At 42.4% G+C, this 23334-nt stretch overlaps 1 protein-coding gene across 3 annotated transcripts in view; it reads left to right on the top strand.

The window, feature by feature from the left end:
• LOC110510270 overlaps positions 1–18358 on the top strand; it is a 31172-nt gene extending 12814 nt beyond the window's left edge. The window contains exons 4-8 of one of the 3 annotated variants that reach the window (XM_036967385.1): positions 254–319; positions 6619–6684; positions 13720–13792; positions 13989–14058; positions 17865–18358. In XM_036967385.1, the coding sequence (XP_036823280.1) occupies positions 254–319; positions 6619–6684; positions 13720–13792; positions 13989–14058; positions 17865–17951 (362 nt within the window). In that variant the 3' untranslated portion in view covers positions 17952–18358. The remainder of the gene's footprint in view (positions 1–253; positions 320–6618; positions 6685–13719; positions 13793–13988; positions 14059–17864) is intronic. The other 2 variants (XM_021591658.2, XM_036967386.1) reach the window with 2 other exon arrangements.
• The last annotated feature ends 4976 nt before the right edge of the window (positions 18359–23334 follow it).

Raw genomic sequence — 23334 nt, 5'->3', positions numbered from 1 at the left:
CAATTCTGTTGATGATTTGACACCTGTTAAGTTACCTAATTTCAGATATGGTGTTTTTCTTCATTTCACATACATTTTAACTAACCCTCTTCCCCCATCTCAAAATAACTAACCCGATCTCTGGCTAACACTCTTCCCCCATCTCAAAATAACTAACCCTATCTCTGGCTAACACTCTTCCCCCATCCCAAAATAATTAACTATCTCTGACTAACCCTCTTCCCAGTCCTAATAGTGATGATCTTTGTTCCAGGTGTCCTCTTCATTGATGGGGTGGAAGAGGCAGACAATGAGATAGACCAAAGTGCAGACTCGGATCGTGAGTACAAAACATAGAGATGTCCAAGAGAACCAGAGCAAAATTACAAACGAATGATAGTAGCAAATTATATGAGACATACAGTACCCACAGTCAATGTTAGATTGGGTAGCCTAGTGGTTAGAGCGTTGGACTAGTAACCGGAAGGTTGCAAGTTCAAATCCCGAGCTGACAAGGTACAAATCTGTCGTTCTGCCCCTGAACAGGCAGTTAACCTACTGTTCCTAGGCCGTCATTGAAAATAAGAATTTGTCCTTAACTGACTTGCCTAGTTAAATAAAGGTAAAATAAATAAAACACAACCGTGTTTGATACCTTAACGATTCAGTTGTCTTAGCCACGTTTGATACCTTAACGATTCAGTTGTCTTAGCCACGTTTGATACCTTAACACGGTTAAGTTGTCTTAGCCACATTTGATACCTTAACATGGTATACTTGTCTTAGCCTCGTTTGATACTTTAACATGGTTAAGTTGTCTTAGCCTCGTTAGATCCCTTGACATAATTTTTTTTATTTCAAGTTCTCATTTACAACTGCAACCTGGTCAAGAAAAGCAGTGTGACAAAAACAACAACACAGAGATACACATGTTATAAACAAACATACAGTCAATAACACAATAGAAAAAGTATATATACAGTGTGTGCAAATGAGGTAAGATAAGGGAGGTAAGGCAATAAATAGGCCATAGTGGCAAAATATTTACAATATAGCAATTAAACACTGGAGTGATAGATGTGCAAGTAGAGATACTGGAGTGCAAAGGATCAAAATAAATAAAATAATTAAAAGTATGGGGGGTGAGGTAGTTGGAGGGACTATTTACAGATGGGCTATGTACAGGTGCAGTGATCTGTGAGCTGCTCTGACAGCTGGTGCTTAAAGTTAGTGAGGGAGATACGAGTCTCCAGCTTCAGTGATTTTTGCAGTTCGTTCCAGTCATTGGCAGCAGAGAACTGGAAGGAGAGGCGGCCAAAGGAGGAACTGAGTTTTGTTGTGACCAGTGAGATATACGTCTGGAGCGCATGCTACGGGTGGGTGCTGCTATGGTGACCAGTGAGCTGAGATAAGGTGGGGATTTACCTAGCAAAGACTTATTGATGACCTGGAGCCAGTGGGTTTGGCGACAAATATGAAGCGAGAGCCAGCCAACGAGAGCATACAGGTCGCAAGCGGGGGCTAGTATATAGGGCTTTGGTGACAAAACGGATGCCACTGTAATAGACTGCATCCAATTTGTTGAGTAGAGTGTTGGAGGCAATTTTGTAAATTACATCGCCGAAGTCAAGCATCGGTAGGATAGTCAGTTTTACGAGGGTATGTTTGGCAGCATAAGTGAAGGAGGCTTTGTTGTGAAATAGGGAGCCGATGGTTTAGTTGTCTTTGTCTCGTTTGATCCCTTAACAAGGTTACAGTTGTCTTAACCCTATTATCTACTTTATTTATATAACCCCATTCTATATTTCTTCTTTATTTTATCAACTTTTATTTATTATGTTGTTGCTTTACTCTCTCATGTCCGCTGTTATTGTACCATTGTTTTGCTATTCACATTTTATTCTTGCCTATCTTAATTTTATATTTGTGTAGAAACATAATGTGTCTTTATTTTTCTAACTTCTATTAGATGTTTTTTTTTAAATGCAAGAAATGTGCTGTGTAAATACAGTTTAATTCATACAAAGGGGAAGTGTGGCTAGCTCAGTGTAAGGATTGGAATGGATCTGTCACACCCTGGTCAAAGTATTTTGTGTTTATCTTTATTTATTTGGTCAGGCCAGGGTGTGGCATGGGGTTTTTGTATGTGGTGTGTATGTATGGGGATTGTAGCTAGTGGGGTGTTCTAGCTAAGTCTATGGCTGTCTGAAGTGGTTCTCAATCAGAGGCAGGTGTTTATCGTTGTCTCTGATTGGGAACCATATTTAGGCAGCCATATTCTTTGAGTTTGTCGTGGGTGATTGTCCTTAGTGTCATTGTTCTTTGTTAGGTTACACAAGTATAGGCTGTTTCGGTTTTCGTTAAGTTTATTGTTTTAGTAGTGTTTGTGTTTAGTGTGTTACTTCATTAAACATGGATTGCAATAGACACGCCGCATTTTGGTCTGACTCTCATATACAGAAAACCGTTACAGAATCACCCACCACAAAGGGACCAAGCAGCCAGCGTGTCAACAGGCAGGAACAGCCCAAAGTGGAGTACAGTATGGACTATACTTCTTGGGAGGAGATAGACAGGTGGGCGGTCGACCCAGGGAGAGTGCCGGAGCCCGCCTGGGATTCGATGGAGCAGTGCGCGGAAGGATATAGGAGAATGGAGTTTGCGAAGCAAGCAAGGCGGCGCGGACGGAGGCCCCAGAGTCAGCCCCAAAAATTTCTTGGGGGGGGGCTCAGGGAGAGTGTGGCAGAGTCTGGAGCCAGACCTGAGCCAACTCTCCCTGTTTATCGTGAGGAGCCAAGGAGGAGACCAGAACCAGAGCCGGTGTTGGAGGTGAGCGAAACAGAGACTGTGAAGGAGTTAATGGGGAAATTGGAGGAGAGAGAAATGAGGGAGTTGCTGTGTTGGTGTTTTAAACATGGAATTCGCCCGACGGAGCGTGTCGGGGATTTGATGGCACCTGGGTCAGCGCTCCATACTCGTCCTGAGGTGCGTGTTAGTCGGCTGGTGAAGATGGTGCCAGTCTCACGTACCAGGCCTCCTGTGCAGCTCCCTAGCCTTGCACGTCCTGTGCCAGCACCGCTCTCAAGATCTCCAGTACGCCTTCACGGTCTAACCCATCCTGTGCCACCTCCACACCCCAGCCCTCCGGTAGCAGCTCCCCGCACCAGGCTTCCTGTGCGTGTCCTCGGCCCAGTACCACCAGTGCCAGCACCACGCATCAGGCCTACAGTGCGCCTCGCCTGTCCAGCGCTGTCGGAGCCCTCCTCCTCTCCAGCGCTGTCGGAGTCTCCCGCCTGTTTAGCGCTGTTAGAGCCTTCCTTCTCTACAGCGCTGCCGGAGTCTCCCGCCTGTTCAGAACTGCCAGTTTGCAAGGAGCTGCCAGTTTGCATAGAGCTGCCAGTTTGCATAGAGCTGCCAGTTAGCATAGAGCTGCCAGTCTGCAAGGAGCTGCCAGTCTGCAAGGAGCTGCCAGTCTGCAAGGAGCTGCCAGTCTGCATAGAGCTGCCAGTCTGCATAGAGCTACCAGTCTGCAAGGAGCCGCCAGAGCTGCCTGTCTGCAGGATGCCGCCAAAGCTGCCTGTCTGCAAGGAGCCGCCAGAGCTGCCAGTCTGCAAGGAGCCGCCAGAGCTGCCAGTCTGCAAGGAGCAGCCAGGGCCGCCAGTCAGCATGGAGCAGCCAGGGCCGCCAGTCAGCATGGAGCAGCCAGGGCCGCCAGTCAGCATGGAGCAGCCAGGGCCGCCAGTCAGCATGGAGCAGCCAGTCAGCATGGAGCAGCCAGTCAGCATGGAGCAGCCAGAGCAGCCAGTCAGCATGGAGCAGCCAGAGCTGCCAGTCAGCATGGAGCAGCCAGTCAGCATGGAGCAGCCAGAGCTGCCAGTCAGCATGGAGCAGCCAGTCAGCATGGAGCAGCCAGAGCTGCCAGTCAGCATGGAGCAGCCAGTCAGCATGGAGCAGCCAGAGCTGCCAGTCAGCATGGAGCAGCCAGTCAGCATGGAGCAGCCAGAGCTGCCAGTCAGCATGGAGCAGCCAGTCAGCATGGAGCAGCCAGAGCTGCCAGTCATCATGGAGCAGCCAGTCAGCATGGAGCAGCCAGATCTGCCAGTCGACCAGACTCTCCCAGATCTGCCAGTCGACCAGACTCTTCCAGATCTGCCAGTCGACCAGACTCTTCCAGGTCAGCCAGGATCTGCCAGATCTGCCAGTCAGCCAGGATCTGCCAGATCTGCCAGTCAGCCAGGATCTGCCAGTCAGCCAGGATCTGCCGAAACCACCAGCCAGCCAGGATCTGGTAGATTCATCAACCTGCCTGAGCTTCCTCTCACTCCTGAGCTTCCTCTCACTCCTGAGCTTCCTCTCACTCCTGAGCTTCCCCTCAGTTCCGAGCTGCCTCAGTCCCGAGCTGCCCCTCAGTCCCGATCTGCTCCTCAGTCCAGTGGGGTTCTGGGTGAGGACTACTAGGCCATGGTCGGCGGCGAGGGTGGACTATCCAGGGACGCGAGGAGAAGGGACTAAGACATTGATTGAGTGGGGTCCACGTCCCGCGCCGGAGCCGCCACCATGGACAGACGCCCACCCGGACCCTCCCTATTGTTTTGAGGTGCGTTCGGGAGTCCGCACCTTAGGGGGGGGGGTTCTGTCACACCCTGGTCAAAGTATTTTGTGTTTATCTTTATTTATTTGGTCAGGCCAGGGTGTGGCATGGGGTTTTTGTATGTGGTGTGTATGTATGGGGATTGTAGCTAGTGGGGTGTTCTAGCTAAGTCTATGGCTGTCTGAAGTGGTTCTCAATCAGAGGCAGGTGTTTATCGTTGTCTCTGATTGGGAACCATATTTAGGCAGCCATATTCTTTGAGTTTGTCGTGGGTGATTGTCCTTAGTGTCATTGTTCTTTGTTAGGTTGCACAAGTATAGGCTGTTCGGTTTTCGTTAAGTTTATTGTTTTGGTAGTGTTTGTGTTTAGTGTGTTACTTCATTAAACATGGATTGCAATAGACACGCCACATTTTGGTCCGACTCTCCTTCACATACAGAAAACCGTTACAGGATCGTCCTGACCTAACCAAAAAGAGAATAAACAAGGCTCACTAAGGTCAGGGCATGACATCACAGGAATGGATCGTCCTGACCTAACCAAATAGAGAATAAACAAGGCTCTCTAAGGTCAGGGCGTGACATCACAGGAAAGGATCATCTGAGAGAGAAGTTACTGTTTGTCAGACAGCACTGACCGATGAAATGGTGTAACTTTCAATGACATTTTTTTATGGTGTCGGATCAATGAGATCCAGGGTCAACACCCTTCTAGGGGGGTCAATTGGCACGCCCACCCTATGGAGACTAAAACATGTTTTTATGGTGTCGGATCAATGAGTTCCAGGGTCAACACCCTTCTAGGGGGGTCAATGGGCACGCCCACCCTATGGAGACTAAAACATGTTTTTATGGTGTCGGATCAATGAGATCCAGGGTCAACACCCTTCTAGGGGGGTCAATGGGCACGCCCACCCTATGGAGACTAAAACATGTTTTTATGGTGTCGGATCAATGAGTTCCAGGGTCAACACCCTTATAGGGGGGTCAATGGGCACGCCCACCCTATGGAGACTAAAACATGATTTTATGGTGTCGGATCAATGAGTTCCAGGGTCAACACCCTTCTAGGGGGGTCAATGGGCACGCCCACCCTATGGAGACTAAAACATGATTTTGCTGTGCAATACAATTATCTGAGGTCCCTTAGTCACACATATTCAACAACAGGAGGTTCTCCCAATTCCTTGCAAAGAAGGGCACGTATTGGTAGATGGTTAATTAAAAAAAAACAGAATATCCTATGAAGAATGGTGAAGTTATTAATTACACTGGATGGTGTATCAAATCAAAGAGGCACTACAATGATACCGGTGTCCTTCCTAACTCAGTTGCCGGAGAGGAAGGAAACCGCTCAAGGATTTCACCATGAGACAAACAGTTTAAAACAAGACACTAAACTATTATTGCAAAACATGTGGCCAAGCACTTAACTTCAGGATAAAAATAAGAAACCGAAGTGGAATTAAGCACAGGCAAAATCTTAGAAAAACACCTGTTTCAATCTGATTTCCACCAGACACTGGGATATTAATTCACCTTTTAGCAGGACAATAACCTTATACACAAGACCAATTCTACACTTGAGTGGGCTTACCAAGACGACCGTGAATGTTCCTGAGTGGCATAGTTACTTGAAAATCTATGGCGAGACCTGAAGAAGGTTGTCTGGCAAGGATCAACAACCAATTTGACAGAGCTTAAAGAGTTTTGAAAAGAGTAATAAGTAAATGTTCTACAATCGAGGTGTGGAAAGAAACTTCCTCAGTAAGACTCACAGCTGTAATCACTGCCGAAGGTGCTTCTACAGGGGGTAGGAATACTTATGTAAAACTTCCTGTCAATTGAATTGTGCACAGAGTTTCTACATAGAGTTGCAATTGCGTTAATGATTTCACACCATTTAAATTAAGTTACATAATTTCAGAAATGATGGTGGTTTTCTTAATTTTGCATACATTTCTACTAACCCTCTCCCACATCTCAAAATAATGAACTATCTCTGACCTTCCCTCTTCCCAGTCCTAATAGTGAGGATCTTTGTTCTAGGTGACCTCTTCATTGATGGGGTGGAAGAGACAGACAATGAAATAGACCAAAGTGCAGACTCGGATGGTGAGTACAAAGCATAGAGATGTCCAAGAGTATGAGAGCAAAAGTACAATTGAATGACAGTAGCAAATTATATGACACATACAGTACCCACAGTCAATGTTAGATTGGGTTAACTATTATACAACCGTGTTTGATACCTTAACATTGTTTACTTCTCTTAGCCACTTTTGATACCTTAACTTCTTAAGGTATAGGGGGCAGCATTTTCACTTTTGGATAGATAGCGTGCCCAATTTCAACTTCCTGCTACTAATGCCAGGAATATAAGATATGCATAGTATTAGTATATTTGGATAGAAAACACTCTGAAGTTTCTAAAACTGTTTGAATCATGTCTGTGAGTATAACATAGCTTATGTAGCAGGCAAAACCCAGAGGACTAACCGTTCAGAAATATATATTTTTTGGTCTCTGTCTGGTCTCATTGGCAAATGATATTTTCTTAGGTCCACCTGTTTTCAGTTCCTACCGCTTCCACTGGATGTCACCAGTCTTTGGAATTTGGTTGAGGTTTTTCCTTTGTGCAATGAAGAAGTACGGCCATCTAGGAACTGGGTAACACTGTTGAGAGTGAAAAGTAGCATGGTTTGTAGTCTTCCTGTATTGAGCACAGATAGACCCGTCTTCAATTTGATCGATTATTAACGTTTAAAAATACCTAAAGTTGTATTACAAAGTAGTTTGATACATTTTGGCAAAGTTCATAGGCAACTTTTGAAATATTTTGTAGTTAGTTACGTTGCGTTTTTTGGAAGCTGTTTTTTTCATGGATCAAACGCGTCAAATAAATGGACATTTGGATATACAGTGGGGCAAAAAAGTATTTAGTCAGCCACCAATTGTGCAAGTTCTCCCACTTAAAAAGATGAGAGAGGCCTGTAATTTTCATCATAGGTACACTTCAACTATGACAGAAAATCACATTGTAGGATTTTTTATGTATTTTTATTTTTTTTAATGAATTTATTTGCAAATTATGGTGGAAAATAAGTATTTGGTTTATTTCAATACTTTCAATACTTTGTTATATACCCTTTGTTGGCAATGACAGAGGTCAAACGTTTTCTGTAAGTCTTCACAAGGTTTTCACACACTGTTGCTGGTATTTTGGCCCATTCCTCCATGCAGATCTCCTCTAGAGCAGTGATGTTTTGGGGCTGTTGCTGGGCAACACAGACTTTCAACTCCCTCCAAAGATTTTCTATGGGGTTGAGATCTGGAGACTGGCTAGGCCACTCCAGGACCTTGAAATGCTTCGTACTTCGTGCTTCCACTCCTTCGTGCTTCCACTCCTTCGTTGCCCGGGCGGTGTGTGATCATTGTCATGCTGAAACACCCAGCCCCGTTTCATCTTCAATGCCCTTGCGGATGGAAGGAGGTTTTCACTCAAAATCTCACGACACATGGCCCCATTCATCTTTCCTTTACACGGATCAGTCGTCCTGGTCCCTTTGCAGAAAAACAGCCCCAAAGCATGTTTCCACCCCCATGCTTCACAGTAGGTATGGTGTTCTTTGGATGCAACTCAGAATTCTTTGTCCTCCAAACACGACGAGTTGAGGTTTTACCAAAAAGTTATATTTTGGTTTCATCTGACCATATGACATTCTCCCAGTCTTCTTCTGGATCATCCAAATGCTCTCTAGCAAACTTCAGACGGGCCTGGAGATGTACTGGCTTAAGCAAGGGGACACGTCTAGCACTGCATGATTTGAGTCCCTGGCGGCGTAGTGTGTTACTGATGGTAGGCTTTGTTACTTTGGTCCCAGCTCTCTGCAGGTCATTCACTAGGTCCCCCATGTGGTTCTGGGATTTTTGCTCACCGTTCTTGTGAGCATTTTGACCCCACGGCATGAGATCCTGCGTGGAGCCCCAGATCGAGGGAGATTTTCAGTGGTCTTGTATGTCTTCCATTTCCTAATAATTGCTCCCACAGTTGATTTCTTCAAACCAAGCTGCTTACCTATTGCAGATTCAGTCTTCCCAGCCTGGTGCAGTTCTACAATTTTGTTTCTGGTGTCCTTTGACAGCTCTTTGGTCTTGGCCATAGTGGAGTTTGGAGTGTGACTGTTTGAGGTTGTGGACAGGTGTCTTTTATACTGATAACAAGTTCAAACAGGTGCCATTAATACAGGTAATGAGTGGAGGACAGAGGAGCCTCTTAAAGAAGAAGTTACAGGTCTGTGAGAGCCAGAAATCTTGCTTGTTTGTAGGTGACCAAATACTTATTTTCCACCATAATTTGCAAATAAATTGATTAAAAATCCTACAATGTGATTTTCTGGATTTTCTTTCTTAATTTTGTCTGTCATAGTTAAAGTGTACCTATGATGAAAAGTACAGGCCTCTCATCTTTTTAAGTGGGAGAACTTGCACAATTGGTGGCTGACTAAATACTTTTTTGCCCCACTGTATATGGACGGAATTAATCGAACAAAAGGACCATTTGTGATGTTTATGGGACATATTGGAGTACCAACAAAAGAAGCTCGTCAAAGGTAATGCATGTTATTTCTGCATTTTGTGTAGCGCCTGCAGGGTTGAAATATGCTACCCTCTTTGTTTACTGTTGTGCCATCATCAGATAATAGCTTCTTATGCTTTCGCCGAAAATCCTTTTAAAAATCTGACATGTTGGCTGGATTCACAACGAGTGTAGCTTTAATTGAGTATCTTACATGTGTGATTTAATGAAATTTGATTTTTATGTCATTTTTTAAAAAATGCAGCGCTGCATTTTCCCTGTTTTTTGCCCAAGTGGGACGCAACCGTCCCCTTTACTAAAGAGGTTAACATTGTTTACTTGTCTTAGCCACGTTTGGTACCTTAACATGGTATACTTGTCTTAGCCTCGTTTGATACCTTAACATTGTTTACTTGTCTTAGCCTCGTTTAATACCTTAACATTGTTTAGGTTTCTTAGCCTCGTTTGATACCTTAACATTGTTTAGGTTTCTTAGCCTCGTTTGATACCTTAACATGGTATACTTGTCTTAGCCTCGTTTGATACCTTAACATTGTTTAGGTTTCTTAGCCGTGTTAGATCCTTTAACACAGTTCAGTTGTCGTAGTCGTGTTTGATCCTGTTAGTACAAACTCAACGGACACTATGAAACCTTTAAAGCAAGTTTATTCTATAAATATTAAATTATTATTATTATTCTTAATTAAATTATAAATAATTATAAGAGAATCAATGAGATGTAGTCTTACTTTATTAAAGGCCTTTTCAAAATCTGCTTTAAATACCAGGCCTGGCTTCTTAGATGTTTCATGAAGTTCTATTACTTCTAGTAGTTGTCGTATGTTATCTCCAATGTATCGTCCATGTAAAAAACCATGTATCGTCCATGTAAAAAACCTGTCTGATCAGGATGAACAATACCTGGAAAAGTGCTATGCATTTCGCTCTTATTTTTGATCATCAGAACATTGGGGCCTCCAGTTTTTTAGATAGACTGGGTCTTTAAATTTGCAATCTGGATCTTGTTTGAATAATAGTGAAATCAGACCTTCCTGCTGAGTACCTGACAGACTACCATTTCTATATACCTCTACCGGTATTCCATCAAGCCCTGGGGTTTTTCCAGACTGAAAGGATTTAATAGCCTCAAAAAGTTATTCCTCTGTAATTTGGCCTTCACAACGTATCTTCTGTACATTTGTTCATTTTCTATTTTTTCTATTTTTGATTAGAATTCCTTATGGTAATCTTCATTCAGTGGGAGAGGATGAGTTGGAGAAGAGAACATCTGCCTAAATAACTAGTTTCCTCTTTTAAAATATCAGTAGGAGAATCACAGATGACTCAGATGTGACTCCGTCTTCAGTAACGAGTTTCTGCAAATTATTTTTGTTAGCGTTCCTATATTGGACATTCAGGAATAATTTTGTGCATTTTTCTCCATATTCCATCCAGTTTACTTTATTTTTTGTAATAGATTACATTAGATCGTTCTGGAATAAGTTCCTCAAGTTCTTTTTGTTAATTCCTGTAACTTATTTTGTATCTCTGTAGTATAGTTTTTATTACTATCTACCTGTACTATTAGGTCATGGATTTTCCTTGTTAGTCTTGTTTCTTTAGACAGAAACTGCTTGTTTATTATTGATGAATATTGAATTGAATGTCCCCTGAAGGTACATTTAAAGGTCTCCCAAACAATAAGGGGATTTGCTGAACCTATATTATAGGTTCAGTTATAAATGATTTTGTCTTAGTTAAAAATAGGTTGTCCTCCAGTAAACTTGAAAGACACCTTGCATTACTCTAGAAACGGCTTCACTACAGTACAAATGTATTCCATACAATATGTTAGTATTCCCCTTGCTTGTTGTAAACATATATAACCTTGTAGACAAATACATAAAAAAGATAAACAAACAAGAAACACATTAAATGATAAAACAGTTCTCAACAATAGAGAGAGTGAGAGAAGAGAAAAGAGAGAAAGAGAGTGAGAGAATGAGAGCGAGATCAGGTGTGTGTGTGTGTGTGTGTATAAGTCCGTATGTGTGAGCGAGCATGTATTTGAGTACTTGTGTTCATATCCACTTCATAGTGGTCAGATATTTTTACAGTTGCCATATTTTCTTTTTTTGGTAACCTGAAGTCCCTGTAGAATTTAGGACAGCCATGGTGTTATGGAGCTGTCTCGGAATAGCTGTCCATCTATCAAGAGTTTGTCCACAGTGAGAAAGTAGCCACCCTTAGCATTGATGACAGCTTTGCACGCTCTTGGCATTCTTTAAACCAGCTTTACCTGGAATGCTTTTCCAACAGTCTTGAAGGAGTTCCCACATGTGCTGAGCACTTGTTGGTTGCTTTTCCTTCACTCTGCAGTCCAACCCATCCCAAACCATCTCAAATGGGTTGAGTTCAGGTGATTGTGGAGGCCAGGTCATCTGATGCAGCACTCCATCACTCTCCTTCTTAGTTAAATAGCCCGTCACAGCCTGGAGGTGTGTTGGGTCATTGTCCTGTTGAAAAACACATGATAGTCCCACTAAGCGCAAAGCAGATGGGACGTCTTCACTATTCTAGCTGCACAGCTTATTTTAAATGCATTTTGTATGTTTTTATTTTTAATACATTTAAAAATGGATGAGGAACATTTTTAATTTGATCCATTTTAGATTAAGGCTGTAACGTAAACATTTTTTGGGAAAAATTCCAGGGGTCTGAATACTTTCCGAATGCACTGTATACAGTACATTCACCAGATAGTTTAAGTACACCACCCCATTCATGAAAATGGATTGCTCCTACAGACAGTGAGTCACATGGCCAAAAATGGATGTAGCAAAATCCCTACAGACGGATGTTGATGGGGAGGTTTTGTTATTATGCTAATTAGGTTCAAGTGTGGGATTGTCAATCAACTCTAGATGGTTAAATGCAACAACAAAACATTATTTCTAAAAAGCAATGTATTTATATTGTTTTTGAAAAGTCTAGTTAGTTTACAAGCATGATAGCTGTATTTTTAGCTCAAGGAAAAAAGGTTCTCAGCTGTTCAAAACGAATGACGGTACTGACTGAAGTGAAGTCACAGTCGCATTGGCGAAACGGTCACGAAATGTGCAGACCCACCTCCACAAGTCAGAAGACACACCTCCACAGGTAGGAGGCAGATAGGGACAGGTGAGACCCAACTCCACAAGTCAGAAGACACACCTCCACAGGTAGGAGGCAGCTAGGGACAGGTAAGACCCAACTCCACAAGTCAGAAGACACACCTCCACAGGTAGGAGGCAGATATGGACAGGTGAGACCCAACTCCACAAGTCAGAAGACACACCTCCACAGGTAGGAGGCAGCTAGGGACAGGTAAGACCCAACTCCACAAGTCAGAAGACACACCTCCACAGGTAGGAGGCAGATATGGACAGGTGATACACAACTCCACAAGTCAGAAGACACACCTCCACAGGTAGGAGGCAGCTAGGGACAGGTAAGACCCAACTCCACAAGTCAGAAGACACACCTCCACAGGTAGGAGGCAGATAGGGACAGGTGAGACCCAACTCCACAAGTCAGAAGACACACCTCCACAGGTAGGAGGCAGATAGGGACAGGTGAGACCCAACTCCACAAGTCAGAAGACACTAGGAACGGGAAGACACACCTCCACAGGTAGGAGGCAGATAGGGACAGGTAAGACCCAACTCCACAAGTCAGAAGACACTAGGAATGGGCAGACACACCTCCACAGGTAGGAGGCAGATAGGGACAGGTGTGACCCAACTCCACAAGTCAGAAGACACTAGGAATGGGCAGACACACCTCCACAGGTAGGAGGCAGATAGGGACAGGTGAGACCCAACTCCACAAGTCAGAAGACACATTTCCATAGGCAAGACACCTCCACAGGTAGGAGGCAGCTAGGGACAGGTAAGACACACCTCCACAGGCAAGACATCTCCACAGGTAGGAGGCAGCTAGGGACAGGTAACACACCTCCCACAGGTAGGAAGAAGCTAGGGACAGGTAAGACACACCTCCCACAGGTAGGAAGAAGCTAGGGACAGGTAAGACACACCTCCATAGGCAAGACACCTCCACAGGTAGGAAGAAGCTAGGGACAGGTAAGACGCACCTCCACAGCTAGGAAGAGACTAGGGACAGGTAAGACACACCTCCACAGTTAGGAGGAGGCTAGGGACAGGTAAGACACACCTCCACAGGTAGGAGTAGGCTAGGGACAGGTAAGACACACCTCCACAGCTAGGAAGAGGCTAGGGACAGGTAAGACACTTCAGCACAGGTAGGAGGAGGCTAGGGACAGGTAAGACACATCAGCACAGGTAGGAGGAGGCTAGGGACAGGTAAGACACATCTTCACAGGTAGCAGGAAGCTAGGGAAAGGTAAGACACACCTCCACAGGTAGGAGAAGACTAGGGAAAGGTAAAACACACTTCCACAGGTAGGAGGAGGCTATGGACAGTTCAGACACACCTCCACAGGTAGGAGAGGACTAGGGAAAGGTAAAACACACTTGTTTCACTTTATGTTTCACTTCATGTGACTTCAGGTGACCTGTCTGTGTTGCTCGGGGCTGGTGCTGCTGGAATGGGTCTCCTCGCGGTCCTAGCGCTAACCTACAGGTCAGACACGTAGATGAAACATCAGTCTTTATGTTTTAAAGTTGCTTTGTAACTTACCCCTTGGCTACATATAGTAAATACGGCTTCAGCCCTGTTTATTTGGCTGTTTGAACGTTTGACGTGGGCGATCGTATTTCAGGAGGTTGGGTTGATAAAACTGCCTGTAAGGTTTTGTTATGTGTTGTTATGCCCTCAGGAGAATGCATGTCAAGTGGCCATGGAATTTAAATCCGGAGGACACACCAGAAGTCATAGTAACATACTGGGTGAGTTTCAATGCAAAACACAAAAAGGTTACTAGTTTTTCATTTTTCCCTGTAGGGGAAGCCTTTCTTGGGCTGTGAAGAACCTTTTTTATAGCGGGTTCTTTGAATAACTATTTGTATCACCATTTGTTGAATTCAGGTTCTACCAGGAACAAGAGGGTTCTTCATTACAAATCAAATCAAATCAAATGTATTTATAAAGCCCTTCAAATCAAATCAAATCAAATCAAATGTATTTATAAAGCCCTTCAAATCAAATCAAATCAAATGTATTTATAAAGCCCTTCAAATCAAATCAAATCAAATCAAACGTATTTATAAAGCCCTTCAAATCAAATCAAAACAAATATATTTATAAAGCCCTTCAAATCAAATCAAATCAAATCAAACGTATTTATAAAGCCCTTCAAATCAAATCAAATAAAAACAAATGTATTTATAAAGCCCTTCAAATCAAATCAAATCAAATGTATTTATAAAGCCCTTCAAATCAAATCAAATGTATTTATAAAGCCCTTCAAATCAAATCAAATGTATTTATAAAGGCCTTCAAATCAAATCAAATCAATTTATAAAGCCCTTCAAATCAAATCAAATCAAATGTATTTATAAAGGCCTTCAAATCAAATCAAATCAAATGTATTCATAAAGCCCTTAAAATCAAATCAAATCAAATCAAACTTATTTATAAAGCCCTTCAAATCAAATCAAATCAAATGTATTTATAAAGCCCTTCGAATCAAATCAAATCAAATGTATTTATAAAGCCCTTCAAATCAAATCAAATCAAATCAAATGTATTTATAAAAGCCCTTCAAATCAAATCAAATCAAATGTATTTATAAAGCCCTTCTTACATCAGCTGACATCTCAAAGTGCTGTACAGAAACCCAGCCTAAAACCCCAAACAGCAAGCAATGCAGGTGTTGAAGCATGGAGGCTACCTAGGAAGAAACCTAGAGAGGAACCAGGCTATGTGGGGTGGCCAGTCCTCTTCTGGCTGTGCCGGGTGGAGATTATAACAGAACATGGCCAAGATGTTCAAATGTTCATAAATGACCAGCATGGTCCAATAATACACTGTTAAACATTTCCTGCCCACTGGTTACAGTGAATATACAGTTAATATACACAAAGTTACTGTATTTTATTGTTAAATTATTAAAGCTGGAAAGAACAGTATGCTGCTGTATACACACGTGGGTTATTGGTTCCATCCCTGTAGGGCGGAGCCCTTCTGGGTTCTACGCAGAACCCTGTCACGAAAAACCCTCTGGTTCCAGGTACAACCAATTACAGGTTCTACAGTTATAGGATACTTCAGATGCGCCTATGGCACACACTGTAAAAATGGATCTGTCGTTTGTCACCAACTAGAGGTGCAGTAAACATTCAGTAACAACTTACATGGTGTTTTTTAAAAACTGAACTGTATTTGTATAGTTGACTTACGGTGTTGTTGTTGTAACAGGACATTATGCTGCTGATTTCTCATTGTTTGAATGTATTTTTACTGCAACTCAGTAGCCAGGAATATATTGTAATTTTGCAGGATTTTTTGTTAACCTTTATTTAACCAGGCGAGTCAGTTAAGAAAAAAATGCTTATTTACAATGACGGCCTAGGAACAGTGGGTTAAACTGCCTTGTTCAAGGGCAGAATGACTGATTTTTTTTACCTTGTCAGCTCAGAGATTTGATCTAGCAACCTTGCAGTTACTAGTCCAATGCTCTAACCACTAGGCTACCTGTCTAACCTTGTACAATTATGTATTCTGAGCACAATTAGGACTAAATCTCTATTGGGATTTGAACTTGGTTAACAGTGACCTGAATTCCCTGCTGCACCATCAGGTCTGTGGCATTGATAAAGATTGGCCACAGATTTAATGGCAAGAATACATTTCTGCAATTTGCTAAAAGTTGTCCAAAATCCAATCAATAATTGTGCGAAGTTCTGACAAACTGAAGTTAAAGGGGCAGTGCTCAGGGAGCCTTGGCATCACGTATGGATATACGCTATGGAGAGCAGAATTTGTTAAAGGGGCAGTGCTCAGGGAGCCTTGGCATCACGTATGGATATACGCTATGGAGAGTAGAATTTGTTAAAGGGGCAGTGCTCAGGGAGCCTTGGCATCACGCTATGGAGAGTAGAATTTGAAACCTTTTGGTCAGGATTGCGTTAATGTTTCTGCAATGACATCAGATACATATTTATATCAAGAACATGTATTTACACTCACAAGAATATGGGTTCAGCCAGGGTATCGTGTACATGTATCCTAAAAGGTACTGACTACAAAGAATTCTTACTATCTGTCAAATCATGTTATGTGTTATCTTATAATCAGAAAAGTTAATTAAAGGTACAGTAAGTTACTGGCAGTTAATTTAATACATTTTACAATAATTTACTGACATCTGGTTGCCAGTAAGTTGTTGGCAGTTAGTTGCCAGTGTAGTATTAGCAGTTACTGGCCACAACTCACTGAAAGACGGTTGCCAGTTAAGTAATGCAAAATTCACGTCAACCTCCAGAAAATGAACTTCCATTAATTTTCTATGAAATGTGGCTCTTTATTGTAACATGGTCTTAGAAATATTGCAAAACTAACAATGTCAAAAGAGGTGCTCTACCTGAACAACAACCATCCAAACACTTAAACTGGTACAACACTTCCACTGACGGTGGGCACAAATATGCATCTTACTAGATCACTCCACCAAAGATGCTAATGAGCCCAACTGGTACATTGACTCCGCCTACATTTCAAAGTGCAGTGATGATTGTACCTTATATTCAAAATATTGGGTAGTAAAAATATACATTATACTAGATTATCTACCTTTGTGTACCTCTGAATGTACAGTACCATATGTGTACAGTACCTTTGAGTTTTTTGTTCCCCAGGGGAACAACACTAACTGTAGCCATATTTTTGAGAGTGTGTGGATATACAATGCCTTCAGAAAGTATTCACACCTCTTGACTTTTTTCAAAAAATTTTTGTGTTACAAAGTGGGATTAAAATAGATGTATTTGTCTTTTTTTGTGTCAACGATCTATACCACATTTGCCCCAAACACAATACTTTGTATTCAGGACCAAAAGTTATTTGCTTGGCCACATTTTTTGCAGTATTACTTTAGTACCTTGTGGCAAATAGGATGCATGTTTTGGAATATTTTTATTCAGTACAAGCTTCTCTATTTTTTACTCTCTCAATTAGGTTAGTATTGTGTAGTAACTACAAGTCATAGAGACTTACCCCCCCCCCCAAAAAAACGAACAGCTGTAATCGCTGCCAAAGGTGCATCTCCATTATTGACTCAGGGGTGTGAATACTGTAAATTAGATATTTCTGTATTTAATGTAATACATTTGCTAAAATTTCACAAAAAAAAATTGCACTTTGTCATTACGGGGTATTGTGTGTAGATTATTATTTATTTATTTAACCTTTATTTAACTTGGCACGTCAGTTAAGAGCTAATTCTTATTTATAATGATGGTGAGAAAAGAGATTTGAGACTTACCGTTACATCAAGTGTCCCTAAAGCACTTCTATTTTTACGTTGTCAGACAATCGGACAATTATTGACTTGATTCTGGCCAACTTTTAGCAAAGTGCAGAAATGTATTCTTGTCATTAAATCTGGTCTTTGTCACAACGTTGGTGGTGTAACAAGAACATATCAGTTTTGCTGGCAACCAAAAGTTTCCGTTGGTTACACTTCTCAACTTCACCCCTTTTCTCAGCGCACACACAAACACACAGCCCTTCCCTCTCTGTCTTTGTGTACCAGAACAATTGTGTGGCCAACGAGGCAACAACAGAGGAAACCACAGCAGAACATGGAGGGAAGGTGGAACCAATCATTGTAGAACCCTAGAGGAACAGAAATACAGAACACAGGATGGACTGGAGATGTCTATTTTCAATTGTCTTTTGTTTTAAACCAGTGTTATCTTCATGTCACACGACTTAGGCACTAGCTATGTCACTCCCTGCTACCAACACACAACCCCTAGCACAATGTCCTAGTGGACCTTAAAACCTAGTAGTCAATAGAATTTTCAAAGCCAAGTGGTTTGATTTTATTTCTGTGAATGAACTTCACACATATTCCTTAAACACACATCTGTGACACACTGCAACACCGAATAATAAGATACACTGTACATATAAGCTATATTTAGTTATAAAATGTCATTGGATTGTTTAGATAAGAATAATTATTATTATTAATAAAGAACAAAAATGTCATCTATAAAATATGTAAACTTTTTGTGAATTACAGGTTTGTTTACATACAAATATAAACATATTGTTATTATTGTTGTTATTGTTGTTGTTATTATTATTATTATTAAGATCTGTCTGGCCTACCTTATATCCATCTCTGGCAACTGATTCTAATTTTTATCTATTAAATATATTCCTATTGAATGCTCTCTAAGAAATGTACCATTGCTCATCAGATCTTAATTTGTAAAAAAAAATAAAAAATAATTCCTTTTATCTGTAACCTGTTGTTTCTATCCCTTAATTTGTGTTGGACTCCCCTAGAACCCTCAAATGAATCTCTGAACCTGCTGTTTAATTTGTGTTGGACTCCCCTAGAACCCTCAAATGAATCTCTGAAGCTGCTGTTTAATTTGTGTTGGACTCCCCTAGAACCCTCAAATGAATCTCTGAACCTGCTGTTTAATTTGTGTTGGACTCCCCTAGAACCCTCAAATGAATCTCTGAACCTGCTGTTTAATTTGTGTTGGACTCCCCTAGAACCCTCAAATTAATCTCTGAACCTGCTGTTTAATTTGTGTTGGACTCCTCTAGAACCCTCAAAATCATCTCTAGACCTGCTATTTTTTCATTCTCCCCCTGTAATCAGGAATGTATATAAACCTGGGCCACCAGGTGGGAGTTAATGATCAGGTAGAACAGAAAATCATCTGGCTCCGGACCTCGTAGGGTAGGATTTGAATATCCCATGCCCTTGCACAGGGGTAGGCAACCAACCCCGTTCCTGGAGAGCCGTAGGTACTGTACTACAGCATGTTGTCCCAACTAGGCACCTCGTCTAACCAACTGAGATAATGAATCAGTCCAGTGAGCCTAAATTCAATACACCTGGTGTTCTTCCAGGTCGGTTAAAGGAAAAAACATGAAGTGCCTGCAGCCCTCTAGGGTTGCCTAGCCCTGCCCTAGCGTCTCTGTGCTCCCCTTTGCTCCTGTAACAACTGTAGTATTGCCACAGTAGTCTATGAAATAACACATGTAGAAAAGCGTTTATTCTCCTAACATTCCTCTCGGGGAGAAGTCTATCTTGTGTACGAAATTGTTTGGTCTATTTTTCTATTTGTATGTTTAATACCTAAACATGGCAAATAAAAATATATATTTAATCAGAATACAAATGAGTAATTACCACCACCTACTCATTATCTTTGTGTGTGTGTGTGTGTGTGTGTGTGTGTATTTCGTATCTATTGAATTTCACCAGAGAGGTTGGCGGAGGCTAATTATACTATCTACCAAAATCAGTTGACTTTCAACGTGATCAAAGCAACAACTCTGGTTTCTATGGTTACCACCCCGGATAGACTGACAGGACAAACATATATTGAACTAAAATATAAACGCAACATGCAACCATTTCAAAGATCTTATTGCGTTACAGTTCATAGAAGAAGAAAAAATCTGTCATTTGAAAGAAATTAATCTTGGCCTCATCTGTGGATTTCACATGACTGGGCTGTGGGGGTGCTGCCATGGGTGGACCTGGGAGGGCATAGGCTCACCCACCTTGGAGCCAGGTCCACCCAATCAGAAAGAGCCCCCCCCCACAGGTATCTGTGACCGGGGCAGCGGCATTGAGGGCTATCTCCATTTTAAAGTAGTCCATTTTATTATTATTTGGGGTTTGAAAATAGTGTTAAGCTAATTTTGGGGATCGCTCCCAACTCATGGGAATCCCCACCCAGTTGACTACTTTAAAATGATGGAAGCTCACAATGACAGTGTCCATGCTAAAATGGATTATATCCAATTTGAGTCCTCTATCTCGTTGGCTATGTGCAATACATTTCATTTGAACAGTTTGTAACGTGTGCCCTCCAGTAGGCCGCATGCACACCTACTGAATCAGGTTGCCAAATTACAGTCAATCAGAATGGTGGTGGGTGTGGCCCAGTGTGATGACGTTTAAAGGGACAGTTCACCTTAATGACAAATATACTTCATCTTATGGACAGAAACAGCATACCAACAACAGTGAGTGTGGACAGATCTCTATTGGAATCTAATAGAATGTCAAACTATGCACAAAAAAACAGCAACACCCCCCCCCCCCTTTATTCAAGTAGACAGTAAAACACTATGACACATCAGATTAGTATATTGATTTGGTATCATTATAACATAATTATGTTCAATATTTATGAACTTAATTTAACCTCAAGCTTTCTATATTCTATATTCTCAAATCATAATTTAAATTGCCTGGCACATTTACAGAAATCTTAATGTGTCCCATGTTAAAAAAATAAAGGAAAACAAATTCAATGTGTGACACTTTAATTTAACCAACCTGGTCTCATAGTCTAGACATAACATAGTAAATGTACATCTAGGACACTCCAATTAGTGTGATATGTGTCGTGGAAAATTACAATACTATAAAATAAGGCTTGTATTACATTAGAATAGTTGTTACATTTGACAGAATAAAGTATTGTGTATTGTGTGTGTTCCACTGAGGATGGTGGCCAGACACTGGTCTTTACAATGAAAACTGTTGACACAGCAGTAACTGTCTGCTATGTTTTATAGATATCTTTCTATTGTAACCTTTGTGAACGGTTCCTAAGATCTGTGGTTCGTCAGTGTAAGTTGAGAGGGGTGTATCTTGGCTATAAAAGATCTTTGTACTTTTCTGTTGGTACTTTTCAATGGTTCGTTAGAGATAGCGCATCATTGAAAGTCAAAAAAGGCTATTGCAAAGCTCGTATACATTTTTTTTTAGTTTAAGTATAACTCGGACTGGTGTGTAGTTTGTAATTCTCTCCTCATTTGGTAAAGCAGAAATATGCCACCACATTTGGCGATGGGGATGGGACGTGAATCTTCACTCGGTGACCGCTCCTGAAGATCTGGGCAAATTGTGCACGAGGGATCCCTCAAACTTGGGATCTCAGAGAAACCATCTCAGGGAAACCACACTTCGGGAACGAAGCAGATGGACCCACCTTTGATCTGAGAGGCAGCGAGCCGAGTGGATACCACATCTCGAATTTAGTTTCTTTGAAGAAAGAGGTGAACAAACCACACTTGAAGTCGAGTTTTAAAATAAGCCTCTGTTAGGTATGCTCTGAGTGTGTATTCCTTGTGAGGAGGGCACCTTGGAGGTGTAAGCAGGGCCGAGTCAGAGGAGAGTCATCTGAGAGTTTGCGGACTCAAAGATACTCTGCTATTTGTCGGTTGCGGGCGACCTAGAGCCGTCCTGACACTGAATTGATCACAGTGGGGATTGGTGCGGTGTGTGGGGGTGAGTGGCCAGGGTGACTGTGTGTTCTAGGTGAAACATGGTACTTGGTGAAGCCCTATTGGAAGAAGGACCTCATTCTGAAAGTGTCTGTGTGACTGTCTAAGTGACCCTGTGTGAGCGCAGTAGGTTGACTCTGTGTGGGTAACCTTTTAATTATGTTCTGATGTTCTGTGTGGACATCTGACCAGTTCTGTGTGGACATCTGACCAGTTCTGTGTGGACATCTGACATGTTCTGTGTGGACATCTGACCAGTTCTGTGTGGACATCTGACCAGTTCTGTGTGGACATCTGACCAGTTCTGTGTGAACATCTGACCAGTTCTGTGTGGACATCTGACCAGTTCTGTGTGGACGTCTGACCAGTTCTGTGTGGACATCTGACCAGTTCTGTGTGGACATCTGACCAGTTCTGTGTGGACATCTGACCAGTTCTGTGTGGACATCTGACCAGTTCTGTGTGAACATCTGACAAGTTCTGTGTGTGTGATCCTTAAAGTTCTGTGTGGACGTCTGACCAGTTCTGTGTGGACATCTGACCAGTTCTGTGTGAACATCTGACCAGTTCTGTGTGTGTGATCATTAAAGTTCTGTGTGGACATCTGACCAGTTCTGTGTGGACATCTGACCAGTTCTGTGTGGACATCTGACCAGTTCTGTGTGGACGTCTGACCAGTTCTGTGTGGACATCTGACCAGTTCTGTGTGAACATCTGACCAGTTCTGTGTGTGTGATCCTTAAAGTTCTGTGTGGACATCTGACCAGTTCTGTGTGGACATCTGACCAGTTCTGTGTGGACATCTGACCAGTTCTGTGTGGACGTCTGACCAGTTCTGTGTGGACATCTGACCAGTCCTTTCTGGACATCTGACCAGTTCTGTGTGGACGTCTGACCAGTTCTGTGTGGACATCTGACCAGTTCTGTGTGAACATCTGACCAGTTCTGTGTGTGTGATCCTTAAAGTTCTGTGTGGACGTCTGACCAGTTCTGTGTGGACATCTGACCAGTTCTGTGTGAACATCTGACCAGTTCTGTGTGTGTGATCATTAAAGTTCTGTGTGGACATCTGACCAGTTCTGTGTGGACATCTTACCAGTTCTGTGTGGAGATCTGACCAGTTCTGTGTGGACGTCTGACCAGTTCTGTGTGGACATCTGACCAGTTCTGTGTGAACATCTGACCAGTTCTGTGTGTGTGATCCTTAAAGTTCTGTGTGGACATCTGACCAGTTCTGTGTGGACATCTGACCAGTTCTGTGTGGACATCTGACCAGTTCTGTGTGGACGTCTGACCAGTTCTGTGTGGACATCTGACCAGTCCTTTCTGGACATCTGACCAGTTCTGTGTGGACGTCTGACCAGTTCTGTGTGGACATCTGACCAGTTCTGTGTGAACATCTGACCAGTTCTGTGTGTGTGATCCTTAAAGTTCTGTGTGGACGTCTGACCAGTTCTGTGTGGACATCTGACCAGTTCTGTGTGAACATCTGACCAGTTCTGTGTGTGTGATCATTAAAGTTCTGTGTGGACATCTGACCAGTTCTGTGTGGACATCTGACCAGTTCTGTGTGGACATCTGACCAGTTCTGTGTGGACGTCTGACCAGTTCTGTGTGGACATCTGACCAGTTCTGTGTGAACATCTGACCAGTTCTGTGTGTGTGATCCTTAAAGTTCTGTGTGGACATCTGACCAGTTCTGTGTGGACATCTGACCAGTTCTGTGTGGA

Source organism: Oncorhynchus mykiss, chromosome Y (genome assembly GCF_013265735.2).
Source record: "Oncorhynchus mykiss isolate Arlee chromosome Y, USDA_OmykA_1.1, whole genome shotgun sequence".
NCBI classification, from domain to species: domain Eukaryota; kingdom Metazoa; phylum Chordata; class Actinopteri; order Salmoniformes; family Salmonidae; genus Oncorhynchus; species Oncorhynchus mykiss.
The sequence above is the reverse complement of the archived record's forward strand: the minus strand, read 5'-3'. Positions and strand labels throughout refer to the sequence as shown.